This window comes from Notolepis coatsorum (genome assembly GCF_963971535.1).
Source record: "Notolepis coatsorum genome assembly, chromosome: 3".
NCBI lineage: Eukaryota > Metazoa > Chordata > Actinopteri > Aulopiformes > Paralepididae > Notolepis > Notolepis coatsorum.
In genome coordinates this window covers 77,913,108-77,929,222 of record NC_140167.1, presented here as the reverse complement: position 1 = coordinate 77,929,222, position 16,115 = coordinate 77,913,108, and the positions used below count along the sequence as shown (strand labels likewise).

Here is a 16,115-nt window from a genome sequence, read left to right as displayed (position 1 = left end):
CTCGGGAGCTCCCGCTGCTGGCGGGGTCAATATACATGACGCTTACTCTGGTGCTGCTTGGGGGTGCGGGTTTCTTCCTGTTGCTGTCATGCAAGACGTCCAAGTGGGCGCCGTCACACCGGCTGCACCTCTTCTTCAAGCGGCACTCGGCTGCCATATGGCTGCGCGCACAGCGGTAACAGCGGCGGTTGGACTTTATCCATTGACTCACCTCGTCGGCGGTCATCTTCTTGAAAGTGTCACATTGTGACAGCCAATGTTCTTTCTCGCAGTACTGGCATACAATCTTCCACTTCTCTTTCGTCGAGGGGGTGCTGTGGTTCTTGTTCCGCGGTACTGATTCGGCTTGGTGCATGACGGTCACCAGCCTGCGGTTATCGTTGGATCTCCGAGGTCCATCTCTGGGGCTTGGTCCACTCCGCACGAACGTATCCAGTCGTAGGCTGCTGACTTCTCTCGCGAGGAAGTCGGCCAGGTCTAGGAGGGATGGCTCGGGACCGTTGGGATCACGGTGGTCTCTTTGCCGCCTGAAGCGCTCTTGTCGGGCGGGAGGAAGCTTCTCTAATATCCTTTCTACATTAGAGTTAGCGTACAGTTCGTGTCTACCCTTTTCCTTTTGTGCCCCCAGCATCCCTACCAGGGATTGTACCTTGATAGAGAGGTCATCCAATGAGCGATTGTCTGTGGCTGGGGGGAGACGGTCAATATTCCTTATCTCTTGTATCACGTAGTCCCATATGCGTCCATAACGTTGGTCGAGGGCTACTAGAGCCGCGGTGTATGGGGTACTTGAGTTGGAATATGCCAGCGCTATATTATGCGCTCTGGGCACCTTCAGGTGCTTGAGGAGGATAGCATATTTGTACGTCTCATCGGGGACGTCGGACATCATAGTCTCTAAGCACATCCGTAGTTCCGTGTACTATGCTCTGTCCTCGTGTGTAAAATCCGGGAACGTCGGTGTGCCAAGGTACGATGCCATGGATGGCTGGCACATCGGTGAGCGTTGGGGGAGAGGCCTCCTGGGTGACTCTCCCCGTATGTGTCGTCGTGGGCTGGTACTTGGTGGGTACCAAAGCCCGGGTACCCAGGTGCTGTTCCTCGGGGCTGGCGGTGCGTCAAACTCACCCTTGAGTTGAGTCGGGGGTCTGTAACGCAGGGCCTCGGGGGTAAAGTCTGGGCTGTACTGGACCTCCTGGTCCTGTGGAGTACGATGCTGCTGGTGGGCTTGACTTTCCTCCTCTTCCTCTTCCTCTTCCTCTGCTAGGTCTTCTAGATCTTGCAGTCGTCTATTCAGTCTCTCGGCGGCATAGGCCGGTTCTTCCCGGTTGCTGGGTCTCGCATGGACCGGTCGGGGAGGGGGTTCGGAGACGTGGATAGGCTCTTTCTGTTGGCCGGGCTCCGGGTCGCTTGGTCGGGTAGGGGAAGGTGCCCTAGACCCTTGTCTTGACGATGCCCTGGAGCTCCGTGCGGAGGGAGGGGGTGTCGCCCTGGCAATCAATTGCTCCATTATCTGCGCTTGTAGTCGGTCGCGCTCGGCTTCGCGCTTGATGTGAGCGAGGTCGCGCTCTGCTTCGCGCTGGGCTTGGGCTGCGTCGCGCTGTGCATTGGCGTCGTCGCGCTGTGCATCGGCGGCGGCGCGCTGGGCATCGGCGCGGTCTCTTTCAATATTCTCTTCCGTCTGGAGGCGTCTGGTCTCCAGGCGTATGCGCTCGTCTTCACTCCTTTGCTGCGCCTGGAAGCGCTCTCGCTGGGTCGCAGAGTGTTCGCGTTCACTAAGGGCTTGCGCTTGGAGTTGCGCGTGAAGGCGCTCTCTTTGGTCTGCAGATTGTTCGCGCTCACTCAGTTGTTGAGCCTGCAGGCGTTCTCTTTCCATGGTAGAGTGTTCGCGCTCACTTAGCTGTTGCGCCCGGAGGCGCTCTTGTTCCATGGAAGAATGTTCGCGCTCGCTAAGCGTCTGTGCTTGGAGTCGATCGCGTTCGGTGGAGGCTGCCAGGGTGGCGATGAATGCCTGCGCCAGCATCTTGTCCGCCTCGCTGGGGGAAGACACTGATGGAGGTGATCGGCTTCTGACAGTGCTCGTTGGAGATCCGTTCTCCTGGCGCGCTCCGGGGAGGTCTATCTCCTGGGCGCGCTTCTCTTCTGGTAGTGGGTCGGGTTCCGTCCCTGGATCGCTTTCTTTATCCTGGAGCTCTCCGGGGACCGTCCCGTTGACGTTGTCGGGGGGTATAGTCATGTCATGTCCCTCCTGGTCCCCCCTGTGAGCTTGGTCAGTTACGTTAGAACCCACTATGGTCTCTACTGGCAAGGTCGCCTGGTCGGTAGGGTTTGACATGCTTTTACTATCCGCTTTTCCCGCATTTAACGTCTGTATAAAGCTAGGTATTAGACTGGCAGCGTAGTACTCTAGGTAAGGAGGTGGCTGACGTCTGCGCTGCTGCCGTTCTAGCTTAGGAGAGCCGTTTGTGGAGTGTTCACCGCTGGCCATGGTTAATATCAATATTATATTTAGATATTACACTGATATTCATCCGGCTCGAAGGACCAATTGTAACTGAGGGGTACAATTCCCTGACTGTATTGAGAGTATGGTATCATTAAACCACTACTTAGTTATGTACTTTAATTACTGGCCATACAGTACACGGTATATATGGTGAACACCCACACAATAATACGGCTTAACAAAGAAAGTCATATTTAGAAGTATTTATTAGCAGAGCAGCAATAGTAGGTTACAATATTGAGAATTATGAATTGCGCTTATATGGCGAAGAACACTTAAGTAGGTCAAGAGCGTAAGTCCATGAGCATATTAAGATGGGTATAATTAATACCACCTGTAGCATAAGAATTATATAAGGCACACTCGTAGTCAGCTGGAGATACTAAGGGGGTTCCCTCCGGTTGTAAGCCAGCAGGGGAGAGGAATTGTCGGGAGCAAAAGTCTGGATCAATGAGGAATAAAGAGACTCCAGATACAGGAGACGGTGCAATAATCCTTTGGTCCGTAGACAAAGCAACAGCTATACTCCGGTATGCATGGCAGCATGGATGAAAGCTAGCCAGCCTCTGTGGGTCCTAGAGGCGGGCTCGACGGTGCTCCTCACAGGGTAGATCCCACACAGCAGTGGGGTAGACGGTTCTCTGCTCCAGCAGCCACAGTACCAAAGCAATATAATCCAGCCGTAAAAAAGGCTCTGCATTCGTCGGTGTAGGTTCTCCGGTGTACATATCCACACGGTTCTCGTCTAGCACTCCTCGGATGGCGGCACGAGGTTAGGCCGCCCAGCCTGGATAAGTGCACTAGCTCGGTACGACGAACCGGTGGTAATGCTGGTCACTGTAGAACGGTAGCCGCACGATACACTATACATAATAGACTATTACTTTACAATAGAATAAGTCGAACTCGACGATACAGCGTTAAACTCTGACACTTTAGCTATCAATTCGCACGCGGTTCTCAAGGCTCTATTTAGGGGCAAAGGGGGCCCACTTCACGGCACGTTGTATCGTGGTGAAGGCTTCAACGTTTTGGTCTAAGTCACTTTTAGGCTAAGTGCTTCTGTATCCACCTGCGACGTATTTATACGTAGGGTGAATAATCTAGTGCCAACCTCAGTTCTGTCTCGTATTACTGCGCAAACCTGGGCATGTTGAGACATGTCTTAGCGGTAGCTTTGAACTCGACATTGGGGGTATGGTCGTTGGCGCCTAGGGGTCGCTGTCCAATAGGAGAACGAATATTATGGTCTGGCCTGTAACTAGGTAAAGGGATATTCCGTGTATATGTACAAGGAATATACAAGGGATATCAGACGATATACAAATATTATACAATATATCTCAAGTAATAAATATATATATTCGGTTTAATCTGACCCTTTGTAACACTTAGAGATACACACATGTCTTGGCATTTCCCTGGACCAAGCTGTTGTTGGGGAGGAAATAGCAGCCATGGCTCTATCCAAGATCTCAAAGAAGCTGCCATTCCTGTATCGATACACACACAAAAACGTTTAGTAGCATCACTTATACAATGTCACTTTGACTACTCTTGTTCCGCGTGGTATAGTGGCCTTTCACAAAAGCTTAAAGGAACATTTTGGGAAATTCGCTTATTTGCCTTCTACCCTGGAGTTAGACAAGCAGATACATACCATGTTCTTCTCTGTGCATGCATTAGGCTTAGGGAACAGCCGCACCATTAGCCTAGCTCCAAAACCTTCCTGTAAATGTTGTGACCTGTTGTGACCTGTGTATTTACCACGTGGAGAAGAAAATAAAAATAATTAGACATTTTCGTTTTCTAAGCAGATATATACTCTGAAATTCTTTTTGCCAAACCACTGCTGCCTGGGCGCAATGATTTCATCGCCTCAAAAGCCCTGTTGTTTTTTGAAAAACAGAGTCTAACTGAATATAAGCTGAATGTAACAGTCTAACTGAATATAAGCTGAATGTAACAGAGTAACTGAATATAAGCTGAATGTAACAGTCTAACTGAATATAAGCTGAATGTAACAGTCTAACTGAATATAATTGAATATAAATGTAACGGTCTAACTGTGTGTCTATTCTCTCCAGGCGCTGACAGCCGAGATTGTGAAAACCATTCGTGACATCATCGCTCTCAACCCTCTCTACAGGTCAGACCGCCTGTCAATCACTTCACTTTCAAAGGGGATTGAATTAATTACATCTTTGTTTTGAATCATTCCAATGACTCCAAAATCACCCCATGTCTCTACTGCTCATTAAAAGTACTGGATAAGTACTCTGTATCAGTATCTCTATGGAAACAAAGTCATATTGGTGCATCTCTAATATTATCATGATATAAACATAAAATACAAGCACTGATACAGATGATGGAAATAACCGTGTGTGTGTGGTGTGCGTGTGTGCGTGTGTGTGTGTGTAGGGAGTCAGTCCTCCAGATGATGCAGGCAGGACAGAGGGTGGTGGATAACCCCATCTACTTGTCTGACATGGGAGCCGCTCTGACGGGAGCAGAGTCCCCTGAGCTGCAGGACGTCCTGGAAGAGACCAACGTGAGTTTCCTGTCAGCTACTGTATTAACAATAACCCTGTTGACCAGGTAGAGAAGGTGTCTCTTGTATTATTAATTATACAGTTAATTGTATTATTAATTATGTTATTGATGGTGTTATTAATGGTATTACAGGTATTTCAATTATATTATGAATGGTGTCATTAACACATTGTGCGCCATAAACGAGTTAACTCGTTATTGCCCGCCATACGTTGTGCGCCAGTTCATTTTTCATTTTTCATTTTTTCGCCATGGCATTCATAATTCCTCCAGCCTCCCTCCGGGATGCAGCTGGACCCTGTCTGATATTGCAACGCCTCAATACCGCCCCCTGGTGGATTTCAGGCGAGTTACACTCCACGCCAAACCGGAAGTGGCACTCGGTGCATCGGGGAAATTTCTCCGCAGAGATATATTGTAACGTGGGTCTTGATACACACTCAAGTGCATTGGATCGCTTTCGAAACGCAAGAATCAATATGATTTCGGCGTTTATTGCGTCATACAAACGGAAAATGGATCTAGCAGATCGACGTCAAATGATTGGAATATTTTTCCTCCAGTCTCATCGGCGAACGGTAAGAGGAATCTAACGTTATTTTCAGCGCGATTGTTTATTTATTTCACTGCAATCCATCTGATCAACGTATCAACCCATACTAAATAAAGCCGTTACTGATGATCAAGGAATTATAAACGACCCCCCCCCCTTTCCTTCACGCATGATGAAGCATAATGTATACCGATCATATACATTTGAATTTTTTAATATAGCGTGTATAGGAACAAACGCCAATTGATAATGTATCATATGCGTCGGGGCCTATAACTCGCGTTTTAGGAATTACTGCTATAAACTCCAAAAACATACTTATATTCACGAGGGTACTAACACGACAATGTATGAATGGAAAAATATAACGTTCCCACATCCGGAACGATAGATACCCGATGTGGAATGGGCCATAGTAATGTCGATATACAGGTGCAGCTCAATAAATTAGAATATCATGGAAAAGTCTATATATTTAGCTGTATTGATGCAGTAATTTGTGCAAAAGGAGCCCCAACCAAGTACTGAGTGAACATACATGAACATACTTTTCAGAAGGCCAGCGTTTGTTCCTATACATATATATTAAAAAATTCAAATGTATATGATCGGTATACATTATGCTTCATCATGCGTGAAGGAAAGAGGGGGGGTCGTTTATAATTCCTTGATCGTCAGTAACGGCTTTATTTAGTATGGGTTGATACGTTGATCAGATGGATTGCAGTGAAATAAATAAACAATCGGGCTGAAAATAACGTTATATTCCTCTTACCGTTCGACGATGAGACTGGAGGAAAAATATTCCAATTATTTGACGTCGATCTGCTAGATCCATTTCCCGTTTGTATGACGCAATAAACGCCGAAATCATATTGATTATTGCGTTTCGAAAGCAATCCCATGCACTCGAGTGTGTATCTAGACCCACGTTACAAGATATTACTGCTGGAGGAATTTCCTCGATGCACCGAGAGCCACTTCCGGTTTGACTTGGAGTGTAACTCTCCCGACATCCACCAGGCGGCGGTATTGAGGCGTTGCAATATCAGACAGGGTCCAGCTGCAGTCCCGGAGGGAGGCTGGAAGAATTATGAATGCCATGGTGAGAAAATTAAATATTGATCCCAAAAACGAGTTAACTCGTTTCTGGCGCACAACGCATGGCGGGCAATAACGAGTGTACTCGTTTTTGGCGTCCAATGTGTTAAAGTGTTATTAGTGAAATAAGAGTTTTGGAAATCTATTCAGAAACGCCAGGAAATGCACGCCGCCATTTAGTTTGTAGTCATATGAGGAGAGGAGACCCAGGGCTTTCGATGGGCTTTGGAATTTCGAAAAACGACACTACCCAGCTCAAGCCAGCTCCTGTCAATCATATGACTTCTGGATATACTTACTTATTTCTGTTATTTTTCGGGATTATCTACCACAAACCTGAACGTTATTGGCATAAATTAGAATGCAGTTAGTTTCTCTACCTTTCCGTGAACGTCTGGCAAAAAACGGCGTTGCAATCTGCTGAAAAATGGCGGAGAAATTTCCATTATAAAAAAGTAACTGTACTTACAGTAGATTTCATTCACGGTGTTTGCTGCATGCCTGGTGATACTAAATCCAGATTGAACTCTGCCATTGGAAAGGGGGAGATTTGGCCTGATCCCCATAGATGTGTGACTTGGCCACAATAAGGTAATTTATAGGCCTGATATTCTATAATCATATTTCAAATTGCATGTGTCCGGATGGCAGAATTCAGTACTGTAGCTACAAAACCTTCTGTTTAATCATCGTCCCTTAATTCATTCGCTTAGAGTTTTTGTACAAGTGATCTCAAGAAGGTGCTGAACGAGCTCAGTGGCAGTTTTTCATGTCTGGTCATTTTTAGCATGGTATTATTCAGTCTTTTTTATAGAATTGATATTCTCCTTTGGTTCATTACAATTTACTCAAGCCTAGTAACAGACACAATATTTCTGACACTGGGACTACATTCCCTAAGATCCATAGATGTCCCTAGATACCAAGAACATGCAAATGGACCTTGTAGAAGTGGAGCAATCTTCCATTTACTTAGGTATGTATTTTTAGGCGGATTTTCAGAAAATAGGACTAGGGCGTGGCTAGGTGGTGCAGTGGGCAAGGCACTCACCACCAATGCAGGAGACGCTGGGTTCGAGCCCAGCTCTCCGCATTGCTATCAGCTTGGCTGGTCGTTCATACTAATACAATTGGCAGTATTAGGGGGTGGGAAGCTGATGGGTGGGGATCGGACGTTGTGGACAGCGACTCCTACAGGTCAGTTGGTGCGCCTGCGCAGCAGAATCAGGAAGCGACGGGGGCGGCGTGCCCTCCAAACGCAGACCCCCGACGCTGAGAGATCGCGCTGTGCAGGTGAAAAGATGCGACTGCTGCTTCCTTGATTACCGGAGGGGACACGTGATGTAAGGCTTAGTCCACATTGCAGCCGGCTTGTGGGAGGCATGGCCTAACAGCGTTCGAGACAGGGGAGGGTAGAATTGGACGATACGAAAATTGGGATAGGAGAAAAAAATAGAAAATGGGAGAAAAAGTAGACCAAAAAAAATAAAAAAAATAGGACTAGGGCTCAAGGTTATTAATTATATTATTATTGCTATTATTAATGGTGTTATTGATGGTGTTATTTATGGTATTATTAATGATGTTATTAATGGTATTATTAGTGAAGCTGCCAGGCCACTACTTGTATGTACCGTACTTTTCGGACTATAAGCCGCGGCTTTTTCCCCAATTTTTCGACCCTGCGGCTTATATAACGGTGCGGCTTATATGTGACTCAACGTGACCAAACCCAAAAATGTAAAAATCTAAATATTGCTTTTTTGACTGCATTGAAATGTTATTTATCTGTTCCCTTATTTGCTAAACTTAATACAACTTGTAAATTAGTTAATTCTTGTTATTTGTCCGACAGTATTGTGTCCCAATGCTAATTACATTAAAGTAATTAAACATTAAAACACCTGCGGCTTATAGTCCAGTGCGGCTTATATATGTACACATCATTCAATTTAGCTGCTGCGGCTTATAGTCCGGTGCGGTTTATAGTGCGAAAAGTACGGTATTCTTCTCCTTCTCCTTCTTCTTCTCCTTCTTCTTTTCATTCTTCTTCATCCCATAATAGTTAAATGTACTTTGTGTTTGTGTGTAGATTCCGAAGCGTCTCTACAAGGCTCTGTCTCTGCTGAAGAAAGAGTATGAGCTCAGTAAACTGCAGCAGCGTCTGGGACGAGAGGTAACGTCATGATCATCATCATCTTCATCATGTAACAACATTTTCACATTCTATAGACCTGTTCTCGTCCACGTCAGACTCCTTGTACGTGTGCATCAAGGGGGCAAAAGGAACGTAATCATGGTCAGAACAATGGGGCAGACTACAATATATTTGCATTTGTTAGCCATGCTAGCGACTAGCGTCGCCCTCCCTGCCACAAGATTTTTATTTTGATAATTTTTACATAAATCTTTTACAAAATCCTCGTATGAAACCCTCCACCTAGACTCCGTCTGGAGGAGGGATATACCAGACCTGGAAAGTGATTTTGATTGGCAAGAAGCCTGGGCAAATGTTCGACTCACATCAAGGAACCCGGACCATCAACAAATCAATCTTAACTATATTCACAGGACATACTTGACTCCTATAAGACTGAAAAAAAATGGGTCTTATACAAGACTCCAAATGCTCCTTATGTACAAATGGGGACGAGGGGACATTTATGCACATGTACTGGGACTGCCCACCAGTTAAGATATTCTGGAAAGAGGTGACCCAGCAATTATCAAATCTCTTAACTTGGAATATACCTGTACACCCCTCTGTATTACTGCTGAATGATGTTTTTGAGTGTGCAGTACATCCACAGCTAAAGAGATTGGTTTTATCGGGTATCACAGTGGCTAAAAAGCTGATAGCATCACGATGGTTCCAACCGGAAAAAAATTGCCGAAAGGTCTGGATTATTACATATCTCCATGTGATCTATCAAGAAATATCTACAGCAAGAATTTTGGGTCTCAATGAATCCAAAATGACATTGTGGTTAGAAGTGGTGGAGTAAATAAAAGCTAGCATATAATGGTAATGTCTGGTTAGGAGCGAGGGAAAATGGATGGATTATCCAATGGGGGGTCCGGGAGGGGGGGGTACGAGCTAGAGCATATGTGTGTAGGTTTTTAGATAACAGGTATTAAGGGTATATCCTGTATAAGACAATTAACTAAAATGTGATTTCATTGGATGTGCACTGTCAACTAATGCTTGTATATCTTATCGTGTGTTGTCATGTTTGTTTATGTGTTTGTTTAAAAAATAATAAAAAAAGAAAATACAAAAAAAGAAATCTTTTACAAAATAATAATGTATGATAAATATAATAATTTTAAAAATCCTGCCTCTGAATATCATAGTCTAATCAGCCGCAGTATCTAATTTTGTTCTGGAAGGAATCTCCGAATCACTGTCTGACTCCATGGGCGACTTCTCTCTCTGCCGATCGCCCCTCAGTCCTCTCGTTCATTTATGTGTTGGCATGTGTTTTTTTTTTTTTTTTTTTTTTTTTACACCACAACCATTTCTATGGGTTGTTTTAGTGCAAGCCCTTACATGCTTTCATCATACGTAACGTAAGTCACACTGAGCGCGTGCCATTCGTTTGACATCACGTCCGGAATCACGCCAACCTGGAAATAACTAACGCTAATAGTTGTTGACACACAAGATACATTCAGTGCATACGCAAATTCGTACGCGATGTTCTACCGGCAGCAAAGAAAAGTGAGTCTCAGCCTCTGCGTTATGATATGAAAATGTAATTGTAGTGCTGTCAGACCCAGATACGGCTTGTCTTTTCCCTTTATTTTCTTCTGAGTGCTTTGTTTACATGTTAAAAAGATGTCAAGATTTTCTTCTGGGGTACAATGCCCACAAACATGTCACCTTTTTTACCTCTTATCAGTTGGCAGGTCTGGTTATATACTGTAGTTACTGAAACTGATTGAATATGGCACCGCCCCACCTAGAATATTTTTCACCAGCCGCCACTGGTAAAAGGTGAAAGACTCACCTTTGCTGATGCTGATTTGGCAAAATGACATCCAGCCAATTTAATTTTAAACAACTTTTAGTCAGGGGAGTGTCACGGTTTCTCCATAGAGCCCCGTCATACTTTTTTTAGCGCAGCAGCTCGCAACTTAGTCACGTGACTTGGTTGGTATTGCTGACTGGCTCGAACACGGTATGTTTGTAAACGGCAAACAGGTCTATAGGAATTAAAAATTTTAGGTCACAATTAGAGCTGCCGTGGTATTGATCTTTTCCTTACCGCACAAATTTGCGAAATATTTCGTACCGCGACGATAACTACAAAAAAAAATAAAATAATTGAAAGCATTTTATTTTTTTAATTCTACTCTTTATAGCATATAGCCTGCCTCTAGTCTAATGGCGCTTTTCCACTGCATAGTACCTACTCGACTCGACCCGCTTTAGGTACCTGGTACTTCGTTCCTTTTCCACGGCAGGTACTACTCCGTTTGTCTCCGTGTGGGGATGCAGGCGGGGCCGCTTGTGTACACTCCATGATCATAGCTATGTCCGAGGGCTTGCAGCAAGCCAGAGTTTAACACAGTTTCAATCAATCAATCAATAACAACATTAACCAGACTCTCGTTGTGTCTATTCTGCTAAAGCTAACGTTACCTCTCATTGTGTCTATTCTACCAAGCAACCCGGGTTTAACGTTACCTCTCGTGTATATCTGCTGACGTTAGCGTTAGTATTAGGCTAACAACAACAAGCTTAACACATCAGCGATCTTGTTGTGACACTAAACTCCCCGCTCGGTGGTAAATTGGGTTGATGTCGGTTTTGTTTCATCAATAAATGAGGCAGAATACACAGTGAATCCATCCTTTTTTGTTTATTGCACTTGGTGCTGTTGCAAACAAATCCTGAATGAAATGCATCCTTAGCGAGGCAGTAAAGATGGCGGCTTTCTGCTTTTGTGCAGGAAGCTCCAACGTGTGACGCGTCTCTCTTCTGACCAATCAGTGGTCTGCAGTGTTTCACGTGACTTTTCTGGTACCACTTCTACCCAATAGGGTCGCTTGGAACCGAGTAGGGTATATCTGCAGAGCCGCAAGCCCAACGTCTGGGCGCTACTTTATTATTATTATAAAAAACAGCTGTGATGCGGTATTCAGCCTAACTCTGCGGTGGGCGTGATGCAACAGCGATACCGCGGTAATGCGGTTATCGCGGCAGCTCTAGTCACAATTCGATTTTTGATTCTTTGCATGTTAGAATGTATTAATACAACAGAGCTGTAATTATATTTATTTATTCTCGAAAGGACAATTGAGGTCACCCTCATTTTCAATGTCGTCGAGACTTACAGACATTTCAATGCATATCTTTTTTATAATAATAATAAATAACAACAACTCTTATCTATATAGCACCGTTCACACATGGAGCACAGCCCAAAGTGCCCCACAGCAAGTAGCACAAAATGAACATAGGCATACAATCAGCATACAGTCAACAGAATAAAAACAATGTATAAAGTGCAGACACAAGAATGGGTATAAAAGAAGACCAAATGTAAGATTCCGGAAAAAAGAGGGGTGGTGGAGTAGCTTTCATGTTGAACGACAATTGGTGTGATCCAGGCAACGTGAAGGAATTGGCGAACCACTGCTCGGAAAACTTGGAATATATATCCATCAAGTGTCGACCATTCTTCCTCCCGAGAGAACTGGTGTCAGTCATCTTGATCGGAGTCTATATCCCACCTCAATCGAACACTGGGGCAGCACTTTCAGTGCTTCACGACGAGGTAAATAAACTCCAAACAGCTAACGTAGATGCTGCCATTGTTGTTGGAAAGACCTATTCCAAATGCTATTTATAGGGTTTGACAATAATTACACATGTCTCTATTTTACAATTAACTATAATTAATTATGTGTCTGACTCTGATGCATGAAAGCTTATTCCGTCTGTTGCAGTCTTCCTATTCTACCGCTTGGTGCCATGTACGCACGGTCGGAGATCTCAAGCACACGTTCATATTGATAAATCCCACGCTTTGCTTAGAAATGATCCTACTCATGGTTTACTCGCATATCTGTGCGTATGCAGCATTGATAAATGAGGGCCCAGGTGTTGTCCTGGCTCTTCTAGTAGAGTGGTTTGATTGATTGATTGATTGATTGATTGATTGAAAAGTTTATTAACAGATTGCAGAATGGGTACAGTACCGTACAGCTCAATACATACAATTGTTAAGGGGATGCAGACCAGAGAAAGACTTTCGTCTTGTTTACATCAGGGTCCCCCATTTTCAATTCATCATAACATATATGACATACATGACATACAGATAGACAGTACTGCTACATCTATACATACGGTATATGACATATCAGATTTGCAAATACAGTACTGTTTGTGATACAAAAGTGTCCAGAAAAAGAGTGTATATACATTTGACGTAGAAACTGTACATTGGAGGAGGTTGGGTGGGTGCGGTGGGGTTGGGTGGGTGGGTGGGGGCTGTACATTGGAGATGGGGGGGGACACACTGTACACTGTACATTGGAATACTGACAAAGCCATACTTGGTCATTTACTGTAGTGGTCTGTAGTGTCCAGGTGTTCTCCTGGCTCTTCTAGGGAGAAGGAAGTTCTTTTAGGGGCAGCGGCTTCAGAATGATAGAAATAAACAACCTGCTAGAGTTCTACTGGGCTACTAAACTAACGAATTGCAGCTTCTTCCCCCCCTCCCCCCTCCTATATACTGCACTCCTTAACTTCTCTCTCTCTCTCTCTCTCTCTTTCTCTCTCTCTCTGTCTCTGTCTCTGTCTCTGTCTCTGTCTCTGTCTCTCAGGTGGAGGAGAAGATCAAACTGACCCACAGGAAATACCTCCTCCAGGAGCAACTGAAGATCATCAAGAAGGTCTGAGGATGTTGATCAGGCTTAATAATAAGGATATTATATTATATCCCATACCGATCATTTGATATTATGCCGTCATCTGCCCCAATACCGATCCTACACATCCGATAATATTAATAACACTTTATGTATTTATGGATGAGTAATACTTGTAATGTGTATTGTATTTATGGATGAGTAATACTTGTAATGTGTATTGTATTTATGGATGAGTAATACTTGTAATGTGTATTGTATTTATGGATGAGTAATAATGTGTATTGTATTTATGGATGAGTAATACTTGTAATGTGTATTGTATTTATGGATGAGTAATACTTGTAATGTGTATTGTATTTATGGATGAGTAATACTTGTGTTTGTAGGAGCTGGGTCTGGAGAAAGATGACAAGGATGCGATCGAGGAGAAGTTCAGAGAGAGGCTGAAGGAGAGAACCGTTCCTCAGCACATCATGGAGGTTATCAATGAAGAACTGAACAAACTGTCTCTGTTAGACAACCACTCCTCTGAGTTCAAGTTAGTGCTCTATTCTACTCTATTCTGTTATACTATTATCTGCCTGTTCTATTCTACTCTATTCTGTTCTACTAGTATTTGGCTGTTCTACTAGTATCTGTCTGTTCTATTCTACTATTATCTGTCTGTTCTATTCTACTATTATCTGTCTGTTCTACTATTATCCGTCTGTTCTATTCTACTATTATCCGTCTGTTCTATTCTGCTATTATCTGTCTGTTCTATTCTACTATTATCGGTCTGTTCTATTCTACTATTATCTGTCTGTTCTATTTTGCTATTATCTGCCTGTTCTATTCTGTTCTACTATTATCTGTGTTCTATTCTACTTTTATCCGTCTGTTCTATTCTACTATTATCCATCTGTTCTATTCTGTTCTACTATTATCTGTCCATTATATTCACTATTATCTGTCTGTTCTACTAGTATCTGTCTGTTCTATTCTACTATTATCTGTCTATTCTATTCTACTATTTGTCTGTTTTATTCAGTTATACTATTATATGTTTGTTCTATTCTGCTATTATCTGTATGTTCTATTCTACTACTATCTGTCTCTTCTATTCTATTCTGCTATTATCTGTATGTTCTATTCTACTACTATCGGTCTGTTTTATTATATTCTACTATTATCTGTCGGTTATATTCTACTCTGAGACCAATATGTTTCCTGAGACCAACTTCTTAACTAGTTCTCTATCTATCTTTCAGTGTGACTCGTAACTACCTGGACTGGTTGACCAGCATTTAGTTAGTTAGTTAGTTAGTTAGTTAGTTAGTTAACTTCTTAACTAGTTCTCTATCTAGCTTCCAGTGTGACTTGTAACTACCTGGACTGGTTGACCAGCATTTAGTTAGTTAGTTAACTTCTTAACTAGTTCTCTATCTATCTACCAATGTGATCCGTAACTACCTGGACTGGTTAACCAGCATTTAGTTAGTTAGTTATTTAGTTCACTTCTTAACTAGTTCTCTATCTATCTTCCAGTGTGACTCGTAACTACCTGGACTGGTTGACCAGCATTTAGTTAGTTCGTTAGTTAGTTAGTTAACTTCTTAGTTCTCTATCTATGTTCCAGTGTGACTCGTAACTACCTGGACTGGTTGACAGCATTTAGTTAGTTAGTTAGTTAGTTAGTTAGTTAGTTAACTTCTTAACCTCTTACCACGCAACGGCCTGAATTCGCACAGAGGTGTATGGCCAAAGAGGATTTAAAAAAATATATAAAATTTGGGACACTGTTTACTAAAACCTCTCTAAAGCACTCATTTCTGAATGGATTTTTACAAAATTTGGACCTGTACTACAGAAGGCTTCAGGCTATGGAACCGCTGTGTTTTCCAGCTCATACCTCTATGATGGAATCTGGAATCTGGCAACCACTAAAGAGAAATGTGAGTACACAAGTTCAACTCAAGTTCAAACCTCTGTTACTCTATTTCATTAGCACTAAAAGTGATTATCCTTTTTTGCATTAGTAACTTCAGAATTTTATCTTTCAAAAGAGACCAGGCTTGTGCATGTGCTATACGTATAAAGCTAAGCTTTGCAAAAAAAGTATGCAGTCCTCAAGTTCAAGTAAAAATAAATGGCCACTTTTCTGCCTGCCTGTTAAGAGGTTAACTTGTTCTCTATCTATGTTCCAGTGTGACTCGTAACTACCTGGACTGGTTGACCAGATTTGTTAGTTAGTTAACTTCTTAACCCCACATTTAGCATAAAATGCCTGACGATTGCATACCCAAAGTAATTAGCGATTTATTATACTTTATACTTATGGCACATGCACGAGTCTGGTCTCTTTTGAAAGGTAACATTCTGAAGTTTCACAAACAATCACTTTGAGTGCTAATGTATTAGAGAAACAGAGGTTTGAACTAGGGGTGGACGGTATACGGTATAAACGGTATGAATTTGCGCTATGGTATGGATATTGACTATACCTTGTAACCGGTAGAGCAGCTCTAAAATAGC

General features: G+C 43.2%; 1 protein-coding gene across 1 annotated transcript in view; it reads left to right on the top strand.

Moving 5' to 3' along the window:
- The window catches only part of lonp1 (lon peptidase 1, mitochondrial), an 80,133-nt gene that overhangs the window by 41,282 nt on the left and 22,736 nt on the right, over window positions 1–16,115 (top strand). Inside the window, exons 6-10 of the mRNA XM_084310256.1 lie at window positions 4,594–4,655; window positions 4,931–5,060; window positions 8,809–8,892; window positions 13,554–13,622; window positions 13,988–14,139. Coding sequence (XP_084166382.1) covers window positions 4,594–4,655; window positions 4,931–5,060; window positions 8,809–8,892; window positions 13,554–13,622; window positions 13,988–14,139 — 497 coding nt within the window. The remainder of the gene's footprint in view (window positions 1–4,593; window positions 4,656–4,930; window positions 5,061–8,808; window positions 8,893–13,553; window positions 13,623–13,987; window positions 14,140–16,115) is intronic.